General features: G+C 39.8%; 1 protein-coding gene across 9 annotated transcripts in view; it reads left to right on the plus strand.

Moving 5' to 3' along the window:
- Window positions 1–22773, plus strand: part of sema6dl (sema domain, transmembrane domain (TM), and cytoplasmic domain, (semaphorin) 6D, like) — a 319189-nt gene that overhangs the window by 288013 nt on the left and 8403 nt on the right. For 6 of the 9 annotated variants that reach the window (XM_059639301.1, XM_048562581.2, XM_048562582.2 and 3 more), the window contains 16 exons: window positions 262–373; window positions 584–644; window positions 4917–4979; window positions 5366–5467; window positions 6088–6178; window positions 6505–6624; window positions 6822–6910; window positions 7650–7867; window positions 8482–8613; window positions 9143–9298; window positions 9388–9561; window positions 10356–10496; window positions 13723–13800; window positions 13984–14042; window positions 14369–14419; window positions 17117–17260. In XM_059639301.1, the coding sequence (XP_059495284.1) occupies window positions 262–373; window positions 584–644; window positions 4917–4979; window positions 5366–5467; window positions 6088–6178; window positions 6505–6624; window positions 6822–6910; window positions 7650–7867; window positions 8482–8613; window positions 9143–9298; window positions 9388–9561; window positions 10356–10496; window positions 13723–13800; window positions 13984–14042; window positions 14369–14419; window positions 17117–17260 (1791 nt within the window). The remainder of the gene's footprint in view (window positions 1–261; window positions 374–583; window positions 645–4916; window positions 4980–5365; window positions 5468–6087; window positions 6179–6504; window positions 6625–6821; window positions 6911–7649; window positions 7868–8481; window positions 8614–9142; window positions 9299–9387; window positions 9562–10355; window positions 10497–13722; window positions 13801–13983; window positions 14043–14368; window positions 14420–17116; window positions 17261–22773) is intronic. The other 3 variants (XM_048562584.1, XM_048562579.1, XM_048562586.1) reach the window with 3 other exon arrangements.

Raw genomic sequence — 22773 nt, forward strand, 5'->3', positions numbered from 1 at the left:
GACGAGTACTCTGAAAGAATACTTATCAGTGCCAGTAACCATGTCTGATTGTCTGACAATCATTAATTAGAAAACAAATGTTAATGTCTTGCACGCTTGTGTTGATCGCTAAAGTGCCAGTTTTGTTTTGTTCAAGTAAAATCAATTTACAGTATGATGCATTATGTTTACAGATGGTTTGTACTAGATACATGCCTCCAGTTAATGTGCTGCATAGATCTGAGAGATGCAGTCTTGTGTGACCACCTTCTGTATTCACAGATTCCAGACAATATCCGATATTCAGAGGACGGCTTTTAGGAAACGAGTCTTTGCATAGATTGGACTATCAGCTAATGCTGAAAATCGAAGATATACTGTATATTGCTGGCAGGTAACTGAGCTACTGTAGGTTTTTCTATTCCTTGCCATTTTTGTATTAAATCACAGATTGAAACATTAAACTTTAAATTCTCCAGTAGGAATTCTCATCAAAAGTATATTTAAAAAGGAAAGAATAGTCTTAAGCTTGAATGATTTGCTCAGTTTTAGAACTGTACGATAGCAAACATGTTACATGCTGAACTTGTATTTTTTGTTTTAGGGACCAAGTCTATGCTATTAATTTAAACGATCCTCCAAGGGGAGAAATAATTTCCAGCAAAGTAAGTTTTTTTTTAAGCTTATAACTCCTGTTTTCTTCCCTTTTCACATCAGCTCTGCCCCTCCACCTTAACCACTGTGTATTTTGGTCATTTGGACTAATAGACAAATCCTTGGGTGAACTGTGCAAGTACTTGTCTGATTTCCATCCCATCGTGATTTGGCCCTTTCCATCAAAACACCTTCATTTCTGTGCTGACTCTGTGACATCTAATCCTTGCACCTTGCTCCTTGTTCCATCTCAATTGCCACTCCTTTCACTTCCTCTTTTTAATAATGTATCTTCCTCCTTACCTGCATGCTGCCCCTCAGCAGCAGCATCATCCATAAACACACAAGATAAGTTTGCACATGTCTGCTGATGACTGCTGCTCTGTCTTTTCACTGTGTCTCAACCTTCAGCTGCCATTGTATGCCCTGAGTGTTTCTCTAACAAGCGGTCTCTGAGCCACGACTTCCTCCAGCCAAATGGTAGAAAGACCAAAGAAGTTCCCTGTGGTCCTTGACATATAAAGAATCTTTGGATGACCTCTATGCAATCAATAAAAATTCAGTGATCACTCCCTGTTGTAAAGAATTCCTCCCTCCTACTCTGTAATGTCGACTGCCACAATTGTACCTCAGCTCATCAACTAATTACTGTCTCCAGATGATTGCAGTGCTGTCTTGACTAACCCCCCTCCCCATCATTTTGGGGAACCGGTTTGGCTGGAAATGTTCAATAGTAAGGGAAAGGAGTCACTGGTCGGAGTAGTCTACAAACTCCCATGTTAATAACTATAACTTAGGATAAAGTGGACAAGAGAAAACGTTGGGTCTTTGAGATAAATGGTCAGCAATAATCATGGGTGACTTGAGTCTCCATTTGAACTGGAAAGGTAATATTGGCAGGAGTAGCCTGGATGAGGAGGTCACAGCATATTTCCGAGATAGGTTCCAGAATGTGCTGCTGGTACGAACTGAGAGCAGGTTATATTAGACTTGGTACGTGTAACATAACAGGATGAATAAGACTTCAGAGTTAAGTTACACGTAGGTAGCAGTAACCACAATATAGTTGAATTTTACATTCAGTTTGAACGGCAGAAGATCAGAGCTGAGACTTCAAAACCTAAGTATGAGCAACTACGTGGAAATGAAGCTGAGCTAGCTAAAGTGAACGAGCGTACTACGCTAGGGGAATAGACCAGTGGAGATTCCATGGTAGGCATTTAAGGGGATAGCTCAGAGTTCTATGTAAGTATATTCCTCCTGTAGTAAAGGGACAATCCAGCATCTATGGTTAATTCCTTTGTTCATTCATGGGATGAGGGCATTGCTGGATAGGCAACATTTATTGCCCATCCATAATTGCCCAGAGGGCAGTTAAGAATCAGCCATGTTGCTGTCCATCTGGAATCACATGTAGTCCAGATGCGGTAAGGATGGCAGTTTCCTACCCCAAAGAACATCAGTGAACCAGATGGGTTTTTCCGACAATCAGCAATGGATTCATGGTCATTATTAGATTCTTTGAATTCAAATTCCACCATTTGCCATGGCGGGATTCAAACCCAGGTCCCCGGAACATTTATCTGGGTCTCTAAGTCTAGCTATCCAGTGATAATACCACTAGGCCATCACCTCCATCCTGAATTAAAGAAATTAGGAAAGCGTCAAACTTGGAAAAAGCATAAAATTGAGCAAAGATGAGCAGCACATAAAATCAGCAGTCAGTGTAAAGAATAGCAAGGATTGCCTGAAAGTTAATCAGGAGGAAGTAATTAGATATGAGAGGAAGCTAGCTGGTATTGTAAAACTAGATAGCAAGAATTTCTACAGTGATTCAAAAGGAAAAATTGACAGTTGGTTCTCAAGTGAGAATAGAGATTTAATAATACATAACGATGAAATGGATAAATAGTTTGCTTCTGCCTTCACTCTAGGGGAAACCAAATATATTTCCATAGTAATTGTAATTCAGGGGGTGGAAGAATGAGGGGAACTCAGTGAAATTACAGTCATAATTGAAATGGTACTGAAAACAAACTCAAGTTGCTGCAGGCTGACAAATCTTCAGGTCCAGGTCAAGTTCATCCTTTGGTCTTAAAAGAAGTTGTATTGTGCTAATTACTCAAGAATCCCTTGATTTTCGAAGAGGTTGCATATGACTGGGAAATAGTAAACATAAACTGTTCCCTTAAGGGAGTGGAGCAAAATGTTAGATCAGTTAACTTGATATCTGTCACGGGGAACGTGTTAGAATCAATCATTAAAGGGATTATAGCACTTGGAAAAGCTCAAGCTAATCAGAAAAAGAGTCAGCATGGTTTAATCAAAGAGAAATCATGTTCCACCAATTCTTTGTAGTTCTTTTGAAGGAGTGACATTGTTGAGAATAAACAGAAGCCTGTAGATGTACGATGTTTGGAAGGCATTTGGTAATTGTCCGTTTCAAACGTTATTTGGAAAATACAAACACAGCGTAGAGGGTGACATGTTGGCATGGATTGAAGAAGATAGCTGCCTGGCCGGAAGTGGAATGTGCATAAATGGGTCTTTGTCTGATTGATGGAATGTAGCAAGTGGCGTCTCCCTGTGCTGAGGCCTTGCCTTTTTTTTTGCCAATTTGTATCAATGACTCAGACATTGGGTGCAGAAGTATGGCAGCTGAGTTTGTAGGTAATGCCAAGAAAAGTAGGAAAGTATGTTGTGAAGAGGATATAGGGAAATTAAAGACAGGTTAAGGGAGGTTGAGTGAGTGGGCAAGAAGGGAAATGTAGGACTTGAAGCATAAACAGATCAACCTTAAACTTATTGAATGGTGGCCAAGGCTCCACGCTGAATGATCTACTTTTGCTCCCTCGTTTTACATCCACCAAAACCCTGTTGTCCGTATCATAGCCTGCACCCAGTCCTGTGCCTCCAGCGTGCTTGCTTTTCTGATCTAAGAGAGTTTCTGTACCATTCCACTCCAACCCTAACCCTTGTGGTCTGCCCTGACTCTAGTGCCTTGGGGTGTTTACCCCCTACTTCTCCTTCAACCTAATTATTAGCAGGTCATCCTTTCAAAATAAAAAATACAGCTGGCTTAATGGTGACTGTGCAACTAATGTCAATTGGTGTAAAAAGCCCATCTGGCTCTCTAGTGTATTTCCAGGGAAGGAAACTGCCATCCTTACCTGGTCTGGCCTACATGTGAGTCCAGACCCACAGCAATATGGTTGATTCCTAACTGCCCTCTGAGCAGTTGGGGATGGGCAATAAATTTTGGCCCAACCAGTGCACCCACATCCCATGGAGGAATTTTGTAGAAGTTGCCTCTACCTTTCACCCTTTCACCCTCCCTGCTCAATGTGCTCTGCCCCCTTCATCTCCCTCTCCTGCTTAACATCATGCCTTGGGCAACTGTCTGTGCAGAGTTTGCACATTCTCCCCATGTCTGCATGGGTTTCCTCCGGGTGCTCCGGTTTCCTCTCAGTCCAGAGATGTGCAGGCTCGGTGGATCGGCCATGCTAAATTGCCCGACAGTGTTCAGGGGTGTGTGGGCTGTAGGAGAATGGGTCTGAGTGGGATGCTCCAAGGGGCAGTGTGGACCTGTTGGGCCTGTTTCCACACTGTAGGGAATCTAATCTAATCACCAGATTTCAAGCACCCAGGCAAGTATTTCCTCCTGTGGACTGGCACTCATTTTGGCTGCTGGCGCTGTTGTTTGTTATATTGAATACACCATATAAAGGATAATATGTTATTTCAGTTGTTGTGTACAGCTGTGCTCACTTCTCTTTATCCGCGCTGTGCTATTTTTCTGTCATTGTACACTTAAAGAAATGCGAACAGAGCTTGCCAAACTCAGCAGTTCTGACGCACGAGTATTCGGTTGAAGCGGCTAGTTTGGTCACTTGAGGACGATACAATGTGGCAGGTTGTCCAATAATTTGTGCTGAGTTTGTAAAATCGTAGAGCTGTCAAGTTGAGTGGAAGTTTTGCACTGCTTCCTGTCGCATGCCAAAGGAAAGAATTGCATGTGATCATGTAGATAGGGTTGGAGACAGTATTGAATACTGTTAATCCACAATGCAGATTCATCTGGAATATTTCAACAACCATACACACGTGAAGTGATGGTATTTTTGTATATCTGTAAAGTTACTGTAGCAAACAGCAAAGTAATCAACTAAAGAATATTGAAAATGACAATTCTTGAAACACTTTTTTAAAAAAGTTTGCAAAATCTTTTTATTTGATTTAATTTCTGAACAATAAACGTATCTATGCACTGTACATTGTGGCAGAAACTAACCTGGAAATCAAGACAAGAAGACCGAAACAACTGTGCTATGAAGGGCAAACACAAAGTAAGTATTATGAATTATTGCCTGTCAATACAATTATTCTCCAATAACCAACTGATTTACCACAGACACTGTGCTTAGATCAAGATCTGTATACAGTGGAGTGCAGAATACATTGCGTATTAGCTCACTGACAAAACTATTGATTAATATAAATACCCATGTGCTGAGATAGATACACTTGAGATGAATGGGAGTGACATATTGATAGATATTGGAATGAATGGGAATACCTGTAAAGCATTGATAATCTAAGTCTGGACCAGACATTCATTTATCTGAACTATGTTGTATTTTGACTGAGACAGACTGCTTTCATTTATTATAAACTGATTAAATCAGAGATGCAGTATCTGTCTAATGCACTTTTGGATTTATTTTTCCATTAGGATGAATGCCACAATTTTATCAAAGTCTTTGTCCCCAAATCTGATGGCACTGTTTTTGTCTGTGGCACAAACGCTTTTAACCCTGTGTGCAGATACTATCGGGTGAGTAATGAGGAGACTTCTTGTCAATTAAAATTAGATGCATTGGAAAGAATTGATCCCTTTTTCTGCAGAAATAGGCCCAATGTGACTTCTGATTTTCCAGCAATCCATCAACGGTTTGGCACTTTGCAGACTAAGTGATTAACACATTTGGTGGAATTACAGCCTGCAAATGTATATATCACTATTGACTGAGACATTTATAAGCCCTCTGAATAGCTCAACCTTTGCGTTTCAAACAAAGCAAAATGGACACCAAGGTCAGCCAGGACACTGCAAACAGAAAATGGAAGTCAAAAAACAAACTTATGATATTTCATTATTGCAAATTTAAAGGCTTTATGAAACTTCCATTTCTGAAAGGAGACTTTTAAATTTGGATCGCTTTTTTGTCCACAGCATTGTGATCAATGTACTTAATTTCAAAAATATTAATAAATCACTTCAAAAAGAAGCAATTTTTTTGCAGTTTGGCAAGTTTTTAATGCTAATCTCAAAGAGCATAACATTTGAATGGAACAATAGTAATGGCATTATAGCCATATAAAATGTTATTGCTTCACAGCTGTTGTGCAGAACAATGCTGACACAAAGGTATAACTTATCTTCATTTTATGCAGTTGGATACTTTGGATTATAATGGTGAAGAAGTCAGTGGATTGGCACGATGCCCATTTGATGCCAAGCAAACCAATGTTGCCCTCTTTGCTGGTAAGATGTTCATTAGCAATGAATCTAAATGATTGATGATGTTTATGGTGTCAATACAAGTTTGGAAAGATACTACAGCTCGTTGTGTGCCAAGTTTGTGTCACAAACATTAATTTTGCCCATTATTCATTTAAACGTAGAACTATTCAGAACACCAATCCATATACATTTACAGCAGTTATATATATAAATACATAGAGTAACAGTATCCAGGAACTGTTGTTATACTCGAAAGCAGACACAGGGGGACATTGTACAATTTGAAAAATCACACCAGAGTAAGTCTCAAACCTGTAACTTGCTTTACATCTGTTTGATTTTTTTAGACAATAAATTGTACTCAGCAACAGTCGCAGATTTCCTAGCAAGCGATGCGGTCATCTACCGTAGTATGGGGGATGGATCAGCTCTGAGGACAATTAAATATGATTCAAAATGGATCAAAGGTAATGCTAAAATCATGCAGCCAGTTGAATCTGACCTGAAGGTTACTACCGATATAACACACACTTTTGTTCCTAGACAAAGCAATTTGTTAGTAGTGTTTCTAACTTCAAGTGGGTGACAAAATTTAGAGTCCTGTGTTTAGCCGAATATGCCAGAAGCCTAAATATATATGTTTTAATCTATTCTTTCCTCACAGAGCCTCACTTCCTACATGCTGTTGAATATGAAAACTACGTGTATTTCTTCTTCAGAGAGATAGCTGTTGAACACAACAATCTTGGAAAGGCAAGTAGCACCTTTAGAAGTGTTAATTCAAGCTCTGAAATAAGCATGAGTAATATTAGTGAATTTCACCTAAATAAGTAAATTGCTGAATTTATCTCAGCTCGCCCAGTAAACACATGGCAGGTTTGCTCTTGAATAATTGTGATGACTGACTGAACTAGATTGCACATTTAGAAAGAATAGGAGGTTATAAATTGTTCGGCATTTCCTTGTGATACAATTAGAATCCATGTTTAAGGGATTTATCTTGGAATTGCCTCTGTGGATCTTTTGCACAGCCTGTTCCTTTTTACATTTGTTCTTTAAGTGGAAATCTAAAACTTACAGAAAATATAATCAATTTTGCAAAAAAAATTCTAAAATTCATTCTTCTCTCTAAAGGCTTCCACTAATAAATATTTTATTCTCACTAATGCTGTTCATGTTACTTGCAATCCCACACAGATTTGCCATGGTAAATTATTAAACATTTTACTCGTGGTTAATTAAAGCAGTTACAATTCATTGACCATATGTTTTTCAATATTGTAGCACAGGTCTGGGAGCACTGTCCTTATTTGCAGATCCACTTAGTAAAAAAAGTTTCAAACATCAAAGAAAACATTAGTTACCAATGTTGCCTGGAGTAATTTATTAAAAGTAGAGAATAAAAACATAACAATGATATGAAATCAATCTTTTTGTTGCAGTTTGGTAGAAATGAGCATTGTTCAATATGTTGTTTGTGTTTGCTCCACAGGCTGTTTATTCCCGTGTTGCTAGAATTTGCAAGAATGACATGGGAGGATCGCAACGAGTGCTGGAGAAACACTGGACATCATTTCTGAAAGCTCGTTTAAACTGCTCAGTTCCTGGAGATTCGTTCTTCTACTTTGATGTGTTACAGTCTGTCACAGACATCACAGAAATTAATGGGTCCCCAGTAATTGTTGGAGTATTTACAACCCAGTTAAACAGGTGAGGATGGGGTGACCTATTATGCAACTCATTGGACTTGCTGATTAAAAACGAGGTTGGGGTTGCAGAATTTAAATATAGAAAGCCTCGAAGTCTGGGTTTGCACACATGCTGCATTTGGTGGACTCCATGCCCCCTCCCCCTCCACCTGTCGCAAACAGTTAATTTTATTGATGTATTTAGTCCAGTGATATGGGGGAAGAGTTCTGAAACAGACCACAGGAGAAAATAAACCCAGCTGTGAGATTGGTTGGGAGGTGGAGATAGGTATCTCACAGTTTCTCTTGGCCCACAAGCTGTGGTATAAAAGCATTTAATGTCTCTCCAATTGTCATCCTTGTCTTTCTTCAACTATTGGGTTTCCCGCTTTCAACCTGCATTTGGGTCAAATCAGAGGCAACAAACCTCATTTATATTTGTTATCCTCAAGGAGAACAGACCTGCTCCTTTGCCTGCCTCTGTTACTCCCAGAGGTGGACAGACTACAGGCTGATGTGAGCCAATCCTGTTTCCTTTCAGGAGCTCAATTAAGCCCCTTTTCACTTTGAATCAAAATTGATCAAATGGAATTGGCGGAGGGTAGTTAAAAAGCATTGTCTCTCCTCCTTGTGCAGCATCCCTGGATCCGCAGTGTGTGCCTTCAACATGGAAGATATTGAAAAATCATTCAAAGGAAGATTTAAAGAGCAAAAGACCCCAGACTCTGTTTGGACAGCTGTACCAGAAGATAGGGTGCCAAATCCAAGGTGCGTTCCTGTCGTTACCGTTCTCAGCTTTAATATCAGGGCAGAGTCTTAGTTCTGTTGACTCACCTTGAGTCAGTAGGTTGATGGATCCAAGTCCCATTCTCACACTTGGAACACAAAGATCAACAGGCTCCTAGTTGAGCAATGCTAAGGCAGTGCCACACTGTTGGCATTGCTGTCTTTAGCTGAGACATTAAACAAAAACCCCATTTGCCCCCACCCGCCTTAGGTTGATGTGAAAGGTCGCCAGCACTGGTTCAAAGATTAGCGGTGTTGAGTTTCCCTCAAACAAACAACATCACAAAAACGTGTTGGGCTAATGTTTGGAGGAGCTTGCTGTGTGTAAAATGCTTGCTGCATTTCCAAGGTGAGAGCGGTGACCAGACTTTAGTGACTGTGATACTGTTTTGGATGTTCTGTGGTCATGAAAGGTGCTGCGCAAATGCAAGTCTTTCTTGCCAAGTGTAAATTTTTAGACTGTCATTTATACTGTAATCTGAAGTTCTGTACCCTTTCTTTAAATGTAAAGACCTGGTTGCTGTGCAGGAGATGGTCCGGCAGAGTCTTACAAAGTTTCGATTGATTTCCCTGATGAAACACTCTCCTTCATCAAATCACATCCACTTATGGATTCCGCTGTTCCCTCACTCATAGAGGAGCCCTGGTTCACTAAGACAAGAGTCAGGTAAGATATCCAAACAGCTGGATGTACTAAATTTCAGGCTGCGTTGCTGATATGAAATACTTTAATGAGGTTAAATTCTCATTTTCTAGATACCGTCTGACAGCAATTGCTATCGATAATGCTGCAGGCCCACGTCAGAACTACACCGTTACCTTTATCGGTTCAGAAGCTGGCATGGTGCTTAAAGTGTTAACAAAAACCAGTCCCCGTTCTCTCAACGACAGCATATTATTGGAGGAAATGGATGTTTTTAACCCTTTAAAGTACGTAAGGTGTTTACAGTTTAATTTTTGCCGAAACAAGAATGTATACAAGAAATTTAATGCCATTACAAAGTAAATATTGTCAGGTGCAGGAATATGAAAAAGGTACTGAATGAGGAATTTTTTGACAATTGTTTTTATTCCACTGTGTCCACCATGCTTTTAGCAGCTTGTCTTCCAACAAGTGTTGTATCCAAAGATGCATCAAGGTGCAGATGTTTGAAGAAACCTGTGAATTTCTCGCAGTGACAATTATGTGTCAAGATCAGCCATCCCTATGTTGATATTCTAAGCTACAGTAAACCTCGATTACTGGGCTGTTTCAGTATGTCATTCCCTTATTGATCCGTAATGTCTGGCATCAGCTATCTAAAGACATAAAATGCTGCTATAAATAAATATTCTAAATGAGGATATGTTGTACAGGGTAGAAGAGGGTTAGTCAGTTTTCCCACCCCATTTAATTAGAAAGAATACTCTGTATTAATGACACTATATTTTCACACCATCCTTCATTAGTCTGTTTTCTGAATTGTACCAGTCTTCAGCTGCTAAACATTTAGCAGCAATGTGGACTTTGCTTGGAAGAATTATTTAAACAGCAGACAATTTTCCAAGCTTTTTGAATCATCAGGGATTGAAGAGATTGTTTAAAAAGATGGCATACTGTATCTAATGTGAAGTCAAACTGTCTTTTTACTTAAATTACTCCAGCCACACGTAAACAGGAGTGATTTGACTGCTTTACGAAAATGTCTTTAACTGCGATTTTCTGTTTGAACCAAAACAAACAGGTGTAACACTGCGAGCGAAGATGACAGGAAGGTGCTGGGTTTACAGATTGACAAAGATCATCATGCCTTGTTTGTGGCCTTCTCCAGCTGTGTCATCCGTGTCCCGCTCAGTCACTGTGAACATTACGGCACATGCAAAAAGTTAGTGTTTTTTAACTTGGTAGGTTCCTTTACTACTGACTTGCAGACAAGGTCAGAACGGGAATTATGCAGCATCCGTAATGAGAATGGTGTGAAATGTTGCACAACCTTTAGCATGCATGTTAATATTTTTACACTCAGTTAACACCAGACAGCGGAACTGTCTGAAAGGTGTCTGACAGAATGGCCCAGTGTTTTTACCAGTACAAAGTTCTGTACCAGAAAAGGTTGTGTTCACACCTTGGTTGCAACATAAGAGTCCAGGGAAGCTTGGGCTGAGATTTGAACACGACCGGAAGGAAGTGGTGAGGGCTAAGCAAAGCGCCAGAAAGGCCTGCATGAATGAAGAAGTGATTTCCTTGTCAGTTGTGTGGAAGAGAAAATCGGCAGCCTGGGGGAGGAGGCTACAGCTGTAGGAGATCCCCTGTTGAAAGGTCTGCTTGGGAATGCACACTGGCTGCAGTGGCAAAAAGGAACTCCCCTACTAAGCCTTAATAGGAGTTGCTATATTTCTGGGGCTTTAAATAACAGTCCAATAAGGCTCCACATGGCAGGCTATTGGAGAAAATAGAGGCACAGGATTGAGGGAGATTTAGCAGTTTGGATTAGATACTGGCTTTCTGTAAGAAGGCAACGAGTGGTGGTTGATGGAAAATATTCAGCCTGAAGTCAGGTCACTAGTGGTGTGCCTCAAGGATCTGTTTTGGGACCACTGCTGTTTGTCATTTTTATAAGTGGCTTGGACAGAGGCATTGGTGGATGGGTTAGTAAGTTTGCAGATGACACTAAAGTCGGCGGAGTGGTGGACAGTGTGGAAGAATGTTGCAGGCTGCAGGGAGACTTGGATAAACTGCATAATTGGGCTGAAAAGCAGCAAATGGAGTTTAATACAGATAAATGTGAGGTGATTCACTTTGGGAGGAATAATAGCAAGGCAGAATACCAGGCCAATGGAAAGATTCTTGGTGTCCATGTACATAGATCCCTGAAAGTTGCCACCCAGGTTGATGGTGCTGTTAAGAAGGCTTATGGTGTGTTAGGTTTTATTGGTAGAGGGATTGAGTTCCAGAGCCATGATGTCATGCTGCAACTGTACAAAACACTAGTGTGGCCTCATTTGGAATATTGCATTACAAGAAGGATGTGGAAGCATTGGTAAAGGTGCAGAGGAGATTTACCAGGATGTTGCCTGTTCTGGAGCACAGGCCCTATGAAGAAAGGCTGAGGGATTTGGGTCTGTTCTCATTGGAGAGAAGGAGGCTAAGAGGGGATTTAATAGAGACATACAAAGATGATCAGAGGATTAGATAGGATGGAGAGTGAGAGTCTTTTTCCAAGGATGATGACTTCAGCTTGTACGAGGGGGCATAGCTACAAATTGAGGGGTGATAGATTTAAGACAGATGTCCGAGGCAGGTTCTTTACTCAGAGTGGTAAGGGCGTGGAATGCCCTGCCTGCCAATGTAGTTAACTCAGCCACGTTAGGGGCATTTAAACAGTCCTTGGATAAGCATGGGATAGTGTAGGGGGAGGGGCTTAGATTAGTTCACAGGTCGGCAGAATATCAAGGGCCAGAGGGGCTGTTCTGTGCTGTATTGTTCTATGTAAGCATTAGTTGCTCAGCCAGCTTCCCATCTCCATTAAAGACAGCAGTGAATGGGCTGGAAATATCTCAACATACTGTCCATCTGCATCAAAGTATACATTTTCCTTGTGGTCAAAATCCTCCGTGACCAACCCTCTGCTTCCCCACGTGCTAGTTTGTCTCGGAGACTTCAGAAAATAAGGTAGGGATGTTTGAATGGAGAAGGTGGGGAAAATAAACTGCAGAAAATACGATAGCAGTAACCTGTGAATTTAAACCTTACCCAAAGAGCAATTCAATTCTTCCAAATAGACGAGCAAACAATTAAAAGTGCAGACAGGTCGTATAATCTGTTGATAACAACTAGAAGAGTTCTCTACAGCAGAAAATAGTCAGAATGAGAAATGTCACTTCTCTTCAAAACTCACTAACTTCTGGCATTTTTCAGTAACCATTCTAGATGAACTTGAAATAATCATCTTTATTTTCTAATATGTTAGCCACTCGTGGACTTCAAGCTTGTGCAAATACAGGAACGTAATTGTGCGCTGGAACTAAAATATAGGTATTGACTGTAAATCTCTTCCCCAGAGTTCAGTACATTCGGATGGTTTAAACATCAGTTTAATATTTTATATCCAGTTCAAGATTTTCAGCACGACTGTTAGCTGGGGATCAGAGACAAAAAAAAAAGATAACTTAGCATTAATGCTATCAGACATTTTGGATTAAAACAGCAATGGATAATGAAAACCATTAATGTGTCCTTCATGATTATAATGAACCACAAACAGATCTACAAATGGTTTTCTTAAAGTGAGAAGAAAAATTATCAGAAATAGTGCTTCTTTTTAAAAAAAAACTCAAGTATTGAATGCGAGATGTAATTTAAGTGATTCATTATATCTCTTGTGGAGTGAACAGGAATTGTTTCATCGTTCCTACTGTTTTATATGCCCATGCTGAGGGAATTTTCTTTTAAAATATATACATGGTCAATAAATATCTAAGACAGTAAGTTAAAAAGGGCTTACACTCATTTTGGAGTTTTTAAAAGATGAGAAATTATCACTTTGAAACATAACTCAATGGTAGTTAGGGATTTATAAAATGGAGCGTGGGGGGTGGGGGGGGGGGAGAAGAGAGCTTAAAGATGAAGATCATCCTCCAGTTTCCTGAAACAACCTCAAAAAGGGAAATACTTTTTATCTTCTCTCATTAATAGGTTGTCCAAGCAACTGGTTCAAATTTCAGAATGCAACTTCAAAGAATTTGGTAAGAAAGAAGGCCAAAACATGAAGGTCAAACTATGTTTCATTACCCAAAGTTTAACAGACTTGCAACACCAGCTCCCGAGAGGCATTCTTAATGACACACAGGAGTGAGGGGAATGATAAGACATTAGAAAGAGTTGGGTGAATATCATCTGTAGACATCCCTATTCCTAATATTCTTGGGTTTGTGCATAGGGTTTCCCAAATCCAGGATGATTCTCTGGATGTAGCATTCTCATGAACCTGATATTTTAAGTGCTGTCTTTGTAAGTGGTGACAGAGAGTAACCCCTAAGTGACCTACCCGTTCTCTCATTTTTACCCAAGACCCTGAAGATACAAATTATTCTTTTCCATTTTACCCATAGAGCCTGCATTGGTTCACGGGATCCATACTGTGCCTGGTTGGAAAATAAATCTTGTGGAGTTGTGAAGCCTGGTATAAAGTAAGTATTATTTTCAGGTTCATACCTTCATTTCTGCTGAGGCTGAATTCTCCTAGTCAAGGCTACAGTGAGAACTTACTTTATTCTCCACCTGTTCCTGTTGAAGCAATTTATTTTTTATAGACTAAACGTGGTTGTATTTGAAGTGGCTCAGGAGAATTTTTGTTTGCTCTTTATCACCAGCACCGTTTTTGAACAAGATGTAGAGTTTGGCAACACAGCGCATCTTGGAGATTGTCATGGTAAGTAAGATTTCTCTAATCAATTTGTTTTAAGGCATAAACCAATCATTTAAAGTTCCATGCAAGCACTCAAACCTTGACTTTACAACCAGCACTATATAACTTATGCATGACTAACGAGTCAAACAGATAATGTGTATTGTCTCAAAAAAAGTGAAGCCTTTCATCTTCCTAAATGGTTTGCAGAGATGAAAATCCTTAACTTCTAGTGTTCAAGTGGGTGCACATTAAGCATTATTATTGTTACATTCACAGCTGGGATTAATAGAACTATTTCAGTTGCTAACTTTTTTTTATTTCACCAATCTTTGTTTTAATCCTTTTAGAAATCTTGGCCACCACACCAGATTACAAAACATTTGGTGATCCGACATCTGGTTAGTCATGTTGCTCTTCGTGTTCCCCTGTTTTTTACTGTCTTCGCTTCCTCAGCAAACTTTACCCCTGCTCCTGGCTGCACACTCAGCAGATGGCCATTTCTAAATTGCTCTATATCTGCCAACCATGAGAACAGTGTACCTGACTAATGATTCTTTTCTCCTTCTTCATTAGCGCTTCCAGCACGTTTTCCCAGCCACCAGTGACTAATCAGATTTCTTACCCCAGGTTACCTTTTTAACACTTGTTGCACTCCGTAGACGTCCAGGTCGCCCTGCTTCCCAAGCATGTTTCGGCATCTTGCTGGTTAACCCATCACTCGCTTATCTGTTTTCTCTCAGAAATCAAGAACTATGCTTCAGTAATGTAGCATAACGCATTTATTTGTTAGACCTTTGTGTATGTTCCCAATCTGATAAAATGCTACTCGGTGAAAATGTCAAAGTACTCTAACTGTATTATGCAGTAGAAATTGTATTCCATGGTTATGCATCTGTTGAAGCGTTCACAATAAAATGGGGCCGAAACCTGAGTGCATAATTAATGAGCATTTTCCTGGATGACCTGCCATGTCAGAAGTTCACATTTCCAAATCTACTGGGAGCAGCTCTCAAAACCTTCGTGAGCACCAGGTGCCATCCGGGATAATTATGGGTTGATTCCCAAAACGTCGGCTGTTCCGCGAAGCTTTCTACTTCCCTATGGAAACAAGTAGCCTCTTGCAAAATCAGAAACTTTCTGAAGAACTTTCAAAGGGCTTTGGTCTTAATTCACCTGAGCTTTTCTAGATTTGTAAATTGAAGGTGTCTTAAAAGCAAAATGTTTGGAGATTTCTTTTTAAAAAAAATTGTGGCGTAATATCAGAAGTGTTTGACTTTTTTCAATCCAGTGTCAGGAAGGTGACACTGGGATCATTCCCAGGGCCTGGCGCCCACTGTGTAGCTGCATTGAAATGCAGACTCACTAGAGGATATCAAGGACTGCACAGAGGCAGCAGCAGCTTTTAGATGGCAGTACTCAAAAGCAGACAATAGCCAAGACATGTCTTACCGCTGCCTTTCAGAATGCAGCAGATCAGAGAGAGAGTCAAGTTGATGGATTCTGTTCACCATATCCTATTTGTCCACTACTTTTATTTATCACACAATGGCTCTATCCATTGCTGACAGCTGAGCACTTACCTGCCCCAAACTATGTTTGCTTTTCCCGGTCTGCGCTGAGGGGAGCCAGGAGGATGCTTTCAATGAGCTCTTTAAGAAGCTTATCTCGCTCCTAACTGGGAGCTGGGCAGGTTTCTGGCTCCCTTTACCCTGCTGTGAAAATAGCAGTGTGTCTCAGATGCAGTGGGAAGACTGAGACATCACCTGGGAGCAAATAATTTCAAAGTGCCCCCGTCATTCAACCTTGTCACCATCAGCACTTGAGAAGCGAGCCCCAGTTATCTGATGCTGACACCCAAAGTTTCTGAATTAAATACCGATCTAATGTCAAGCTGCAAACTAATTCTTCACTACTCGGCAATTTTCTGCTTCCAAAAGTGACATCTTGAAGAATGCTCGATCTCCTAGTATCCAGTAGAAGCACTGTAATGTAGCAACATGGCAGAGGTCATTAATGTATTCTATCTTAGCCCTCTCCATGACAAGTGCCCTACTCCAGAATCATCATTACAGCCAGACCTCCAAGAAACTGGGAGATATAAATCTCGGCAAGTACAGAGTGATAGACCTTATCGTAAGCTTAAGCAAAAAAAAAATGACACCTCAGCTTTTCCAAAAGTCAGTCCTCTGTCTGTCCATGTGTAGGTCATGCCAGAATTAGTTTTGAGTTCAATTCAGACACTAGCACTTTTCTGGGCATCTATCTTGCATGTGTCAGCAGTAGTCACAGATGAAACTTGATTTCTGCCAGACTGAAAATGATGATCTGGACTCGAACCAATCGCTCTCATTTCCATCTGTCTAAAAAGACTATGCCTGGTCATGTCTGCATAAATATCTTTGAATGTTGCCTAAGCTTAGTCGCTGTATTCAGTGTGATAAGGGGCATGTTTTAGAAGCCAAATAATATAAGGATTCGCACATCAGACCTGAAACGTTCTCAATCCAGGCGTTAGCCGTGGCAGCAAATTGGTTTCAGACTTTTAAAAATTCTGTCCTGCTTCAGAATAACTTCCAAAAAGCAACTTTTTCAGCACAATCTGAACAGGTTGCGCGAAATACACTATAAATACCTCGACTTCCGATGTCTGTGGCATAAATAATTTAACATTGCAGCTGTTTGTGACTGCCAGCACAGATCTAGAGGGCTGAATGGCCTGCCATGCTGTATAATTCTGTGCTCCTAACTCATGCCAGCAGGTTTACAGCAGAAGCAGACACAAAGGGCAACATGCCTTGCACAATCAGCCCCAAAACGTACGCATCTACTTGACTCGTTGCCAAGGACCCATCATTCCCTCCTCTCCTTACTGACAGCGGTGGTTCGATGTATTAATACTAAAATAGTCTAACTGTTCCATGCAAGTCAAATACAGAAGCTGGGTGTTTTCAGATTGTTCAAACAAATGCCATTTTGTTATTTGCACATTTAAGACATTTGCTACGGTAAGTGGTGCCATTTGGCATCATTACAAAGCAAATTTATTCAATTTCTCCCCCATTAATTGTGAAAATAATTTAAATTTATCACCACAGACCCTGATGTATCGGCAGTCTCTGTTTCAACGGGTGCAAGTGACCCAGTAGTATCTCCAAACGTGATTGGTTCACGAAAAGTTGCAGTGCAAGATGATATGAACACTTATGATTATTTTGAACCATTATCTGCTGTCCCTGATGGTAAGGCCTTTGAAGGGAAACTTTCTTTCACTGAATAGAAACCTGATTTTTAAAAAAAAGCTGCTTTTTCTTTAATTTGCTAAAATAGGCAAAAGACTCGTGGCTCACTTGAGGTTAAAGCAGCACTAACCTTGAGTTAGATAGAAATATGCTCAAGTTGTAAATCTTGCAAGACTATACATTCTGTTTGTATAGAATGCAAAATAGTTCTTTCAGCTCCCTTTTTTTCTAAATATCAAAATCTTTCCAACTGATGTTTAAAAGGAGGCCAATGATAGTCTTAAATGTAAAAGCTCAGAATTTAGTCCTGCAAGTTTCCACGGATTGAGTCACAACACTACAAAGGTATATAGGGGTAAATTTGCAAGTGAAGTTCAACCAAAAAATGTGGCAATATCATGTACATCCTGCAGCACTTCCATATGGCTGATTATTTTTCCCTTGAATTAATAAGCAACTTTCATTTTATTCCCCCATTCATTTTTGTATGCTGAGTCCCTCTATCAATGTGTAACATTTGGATTTGAGGAGAACATAATTAGGAAAATAACAGTCCTTTTGAAACCTTTCATGTGTTTAGGGGGTTCTTAAGAAAAGCATTCTGGTTTTTGTGGGCATTAAAAACAAGCAGCTAAATCAGATTTCTTATCAGATATATTGGCAGTGATTTTTTTTCTTCCCTGTTAACCACTTACCTTGATTGAGACTTGCACATTTCTATTCAGTGTGTTGGCGAGAGTTATGTAAACAATTCATTATTGAAGTTGGTCCATTGTACTTTTGTTTCACCTTGTCACTTCCTTCCTCTTTGCTTTCGTTATCTAACAGTCAACGCTGCCTAAATCCTCTTGACATTTCCTTCTGTCGACCACTGCCATTAACAGTTTCAGCCCTGAGCATTTCATCATCTGGAAAGATAAGATGTTCAAAAGGCCTTGCCTGGATTTTTGTATGTAATAAAACAAAAATCTCTAATAGCTCTTACACCTCAACAACCCTCCGAGTTAATCAGAAGGCTGCATGTGTGTAGAATAGAGATTGCAACTTATATTAACCAGCTTGTCCCTGAGTGGAATCTCAGAATGCTTACAATGTGTATCAACATAAATTAAACATGCCTGTTTCACATTAATATACTGAGCTAACATTTTGTCTTGTCATGACAGTAATCCTAACAACTTCTCCTTCCTTTTGTCTGAGTAACTGTTCTGAGATTAAAAACTAAGTGAGAAATAGTTTACACAAGAGACTAACAGAAATTGTTGTGTTGAAGAACCACTGATTTTCATTGCATTCATCGCAAAAAAATTATGGTTGTAAATTGTATTTGAATGTATTGGCTAAGTAATATTCAGGTCAGATTATCCATTTTGGCTTTGAACAGGAAACAGCTTCCTTGTTCTGTTTGCGTGGTTGTATGTCTTTTATACAATACTGCACTTGATTTAGCTTGATATTTTACTTGGATGTCATAGAAAATGTTATATTTTACTTATTTGGAATTCCACCAACACAGGATGCTTTCAAAAACTGCCAATGTTAATATTTTTTTTTCCTCTATTTGAACTAAAACAATCTTTCTATCTTGCACGCAAACATAACTGTTGGCACGGGTAGCCTGATAGAATTAAAAGTACAGTTCTTTATCCACAACCAGATGTTTCCCTGAATTGAAATGGAAGCATTAGAAAGTGGCAGCTGGTTTAGGGGACATTTTAAAACCAAGGGAAGGCGGACATGGGAATTACAAAAGGGGATGGATTAAACAAACACAGCAGGAACAAATAAAATATAACTTAGGATGAGCGTTTGACACAACCTGTTTGTGAACCATTCGCAATCTTGTCAAACAGAGTGCACAAATTAAATCTTATATACATTTGCAGTCCCAGTGCAGTCATATTACTAACATCTCAACTTAGGTAGGTTCCATTCATTTGCTGTCTTATATACAGGTAATTTTCATTTCTAACTGAATAGGATATTATTTAAAAGCATAAGGCTAGCTTGCTGCTCTGCTTCATTGGCACAGTTTCAGTTCTGGGAGTTTGGTTGTTATCATCATCATCTATGCAGAGCTTTCTTCACAAATGGCAGGAATGAATTCTAGGAACACTAAGCTCTATTACTTCCGGTTTCTATCAAGCAAGTAATTGAGCCAAGCCACGAATATTAATTACAGTCGGCCCTTTTTAAAATGCACTTCTTGGTAACTGGCCAAGCAGTGCATTACAACGGTACCACGGCATTTTTCTTTAAAAACTACCCTGTTGCTTGACTGAAAAAGCCATTGCTTGTTTACTCAAACTCAATTAGGTGTTAGAGTCATTGCTGATATTTTGTAATAGAATTTTAAATTAAGCAATAACGAAATTTACAAAGTGTCTGACTTTCAAAAGAAATCAAAATTACTTCCCATACCTGAAATGTGATAAACATGCCACTCTGTTGATTGAAATAGTGGCACAGATTTATTACAGTGCCAAAATGAAGTTTCCGGTATACTCCTGTATCATTTACCCTACCCCAATCTATAGGGAAAGCTGCAGTCTTAATTCAGGGAAGTTTACACCAGTATTGCTGGGAAGGTAGTGGTAATATCACTCGACTAGTAATCCAGAGACAGAAGCTAATGCTCTCAGGACGTAGCTTCAAATCCAATTTCAGCAGCTTGAAGGTAGGGCTCTTGTGGCACTGTGCCTATCCCTAGACCAGGAGACCCACCTGTTCCAGAGGTTAAATCATAACCCATCTGAACAGGCCAGTTTAAAAATACCTAAATTAGTATTGCTAGGGCTACGTGAGGCATGCATATCAGAAACCTGTCAAAGAAGCATCCAGTTGAAGCGAATGCAAAATGGGAGAGATAAGGTGAATTATTGTGCTGTGAAGCACTTGGCTTAAGAAGAAAATGAAGAGTTTGTCTAATGTATCTCTTTCTGAAAAGATACACCATTCTGAATCATGGCATCTAGGAACAAAAAGGATAACACTTATCCTTGTGGCAGCTTGATAGAGAGGGTTATATTGGTCAGCTCAGGGCCCCTTTTAGTGGAGATTAAATGTGTTATTAAATTTCAGACAGGGTGAAGAAACTGATGAACAAACATCCTTTCTGTTCCTTTAAAAAGAAACAAAATTTTCATTAAATTCTTCCAGGAGATTTCATCTCCACCTTATTTCTTAATTTACTTTGAAAAATGATCAGCCGCTGGACGGGACCTGACACAATGATGAGATTGCACAACCAGTGAGACACCATAAAAGATAGGAAAGATACAATATATTTTAAACAAAATCAAAAACAAGTGCAATAACTTTGACTTCCCTATGTGACTTGTTAAGCAATTTCTAAGTCTGTGGTATTCCAATCCCTTACATTGTAACAATGTTACATAGCAGTCTATATCTTAACATCAGTGAGCAGTGAATGCTGGCCTTGCTACCCATACCCCCATCCTGTGAATGATGTTTTTTTTTAAGAAGTGTTCTTTATGTAATGTATAAACTGAAGCCTTTATTTTAAAACCTTACAGCAGTAAGGTTAGTACCCCAAATACTCAGAGCAGTAAGTTTTGGAACAGCAAAAGCTGAGAATATCTAGTGTTATAATAAACATCACAGTATGAGAACTCAACAAAACCTCATCTCTCCAACTGCAAACTATAAATAAATGTGAACACTTAGACAACGCTGGATCTCTGCAAAGAAATAGCAACCCTATACGATAACAAAAAGTGGAGCTGAGACACAAACAATGTGCTGGAGAAACTCAGCAGGTCTGGCAGCATCTGTGGAGACAAAAACAGCAAATGTTTTGAAGCAAATATCCCACTCTAGAACTGATGGAGTGTTATCCCAAAGACAAGAGTTGGGGTTGGGTGAGAGCAAAGGGCAAAGAAGTAAATCAAATAGGTGGAGACCAAGGGATTGCTGATGATAGGCCATGTTCTTTTCAATAATACTTTGAGATGTTGATGTAACCAGAGAATGTTCCACTTATTTGTAGGTAACACTTTCCATAAAGAAAGTTATAAAAGCTCACACCCATGTCAGTCAGAGCTTGGACATAACACACAGTTTTTGTTAATAACCCTCCTGAAAAATAAGGCATTGTATCATTACATCAGTCCTAATGCCAGTACAGTGCTCTATATGATGACAGGGAGATACTGTTTTCATTAAGTGACACAGTTGCAAATTGCAGTAGTTTCAAAATGTAAAGCTGCAGGTTCCTGCAGTATGATGAGGTGTAATGGTAGAACCAATGACCAAGCAAAACCAACTCATCCACACTCAATTCCACTGAGCCCTGTTTCTATAGAAGAGCCAATCATTGGACGTTTTAATGGACAACACTGAGCACCAGCAGTGTGCAACTAAGAAACCTGAGATAGTCACCTAAATGTGCAAAGTTAAAAAAAATTCTAACATTGTTTAATGGTTCACTTGCAGCTATGGTGAAACAAACATAATCTGATTGGGGCATACAATAAATTACTAGGACACAGACTTGTGATGGATGGAAGAGTTAGAGGAAAGATGAAGAGTATTTTTTTTTACCCAAAAGGAAAAAGAACGGGCTGCTAGTTTATTTAGCAGGCTTAGACATGATGGGCTGAATGGCTTCTTTTTGCACTTGGTTAAGAAAGTCTATGGTCACATTCATCAAGAAAATAACAAATCATTGATTTTACATTGACGAGGGAGAGTTTCTCCTCAATATTTATGTGGCCTCCACCAGATGAGAGTTTGGGTACATCTTCTGCCATCAGTCCAGCCTATAGCAGGGTCAAGTTTGCAGGGTAGACTCACCGCACTAATCCCTGTCCTTAGCTTTGGTGGTGCAGGAGGGGAATGAGGTCGTGGAAGTGATGAAAAGAACTAGGCTGGTATGCTTGTGGGCTTCCACCAGTCCATTCCCCTCCTGGCACCCCTGCGACACTGCAGTGGTTGGAACAGTGGCACGTGAGCCACTAAACAAAGCCAAGCCTGAAGTTGTCATTTGCGGTTTGTTGGAAGCAGGGTTTGCAGGGTAGAAGCTGATAGAGAAGGAGAGCCATGCCACAGTGAGAATTTAGTGAGAAGCTGCCTAGCCCAGTTTTCATCAGCTACAGGCCTGACACCATCCAGTTGCAGGAGTTAAATCAAGGACCATTCCCTTCAAATTGAACTCTGTAAATCGTTATTGCCAGCAGCAATCTCTAGGCTCAGTCTTTGGAAAGCATGACAATATATTAAAATTAAATTTAAAAAGATACCTACTAAAATGGGATAATAAGGTGTGGAGCTGGAGGAACACAGCAGGCGAGGCAGCATCAGAGGAGCAGGAAAGCTGACGTTTTGGGTCGGGACCCTTCTTCAGAAAATTTTTGAAACGTCAGCTTTCCTGCTCCTCCAGCTCCAGGCCTTGTTATCTCAGACTCCAGCATTGACAGTTCCTACTACCTACTAGAATGGTGTGGAGACAAACCAGACTCAACGTATATAATATTAAAATAATATTCATTTTC

The sequence above is a fragment of the Stegostoma tigrinum genome, chromosome 33 (assembly GCF_030684315.1).
Source record: "Stegostoma tigrinum isolate sSteTig4 chromosome 33, sSteTig4.hap1, whole genome shotgun sequence".
Lineage (NCBI taxonomy): Eukaryota > Metazoa > Chordata > Chondrichthyes > Orectolobiformes > Stegostomatidae > Stegostoma > Stegostoma tigrinum.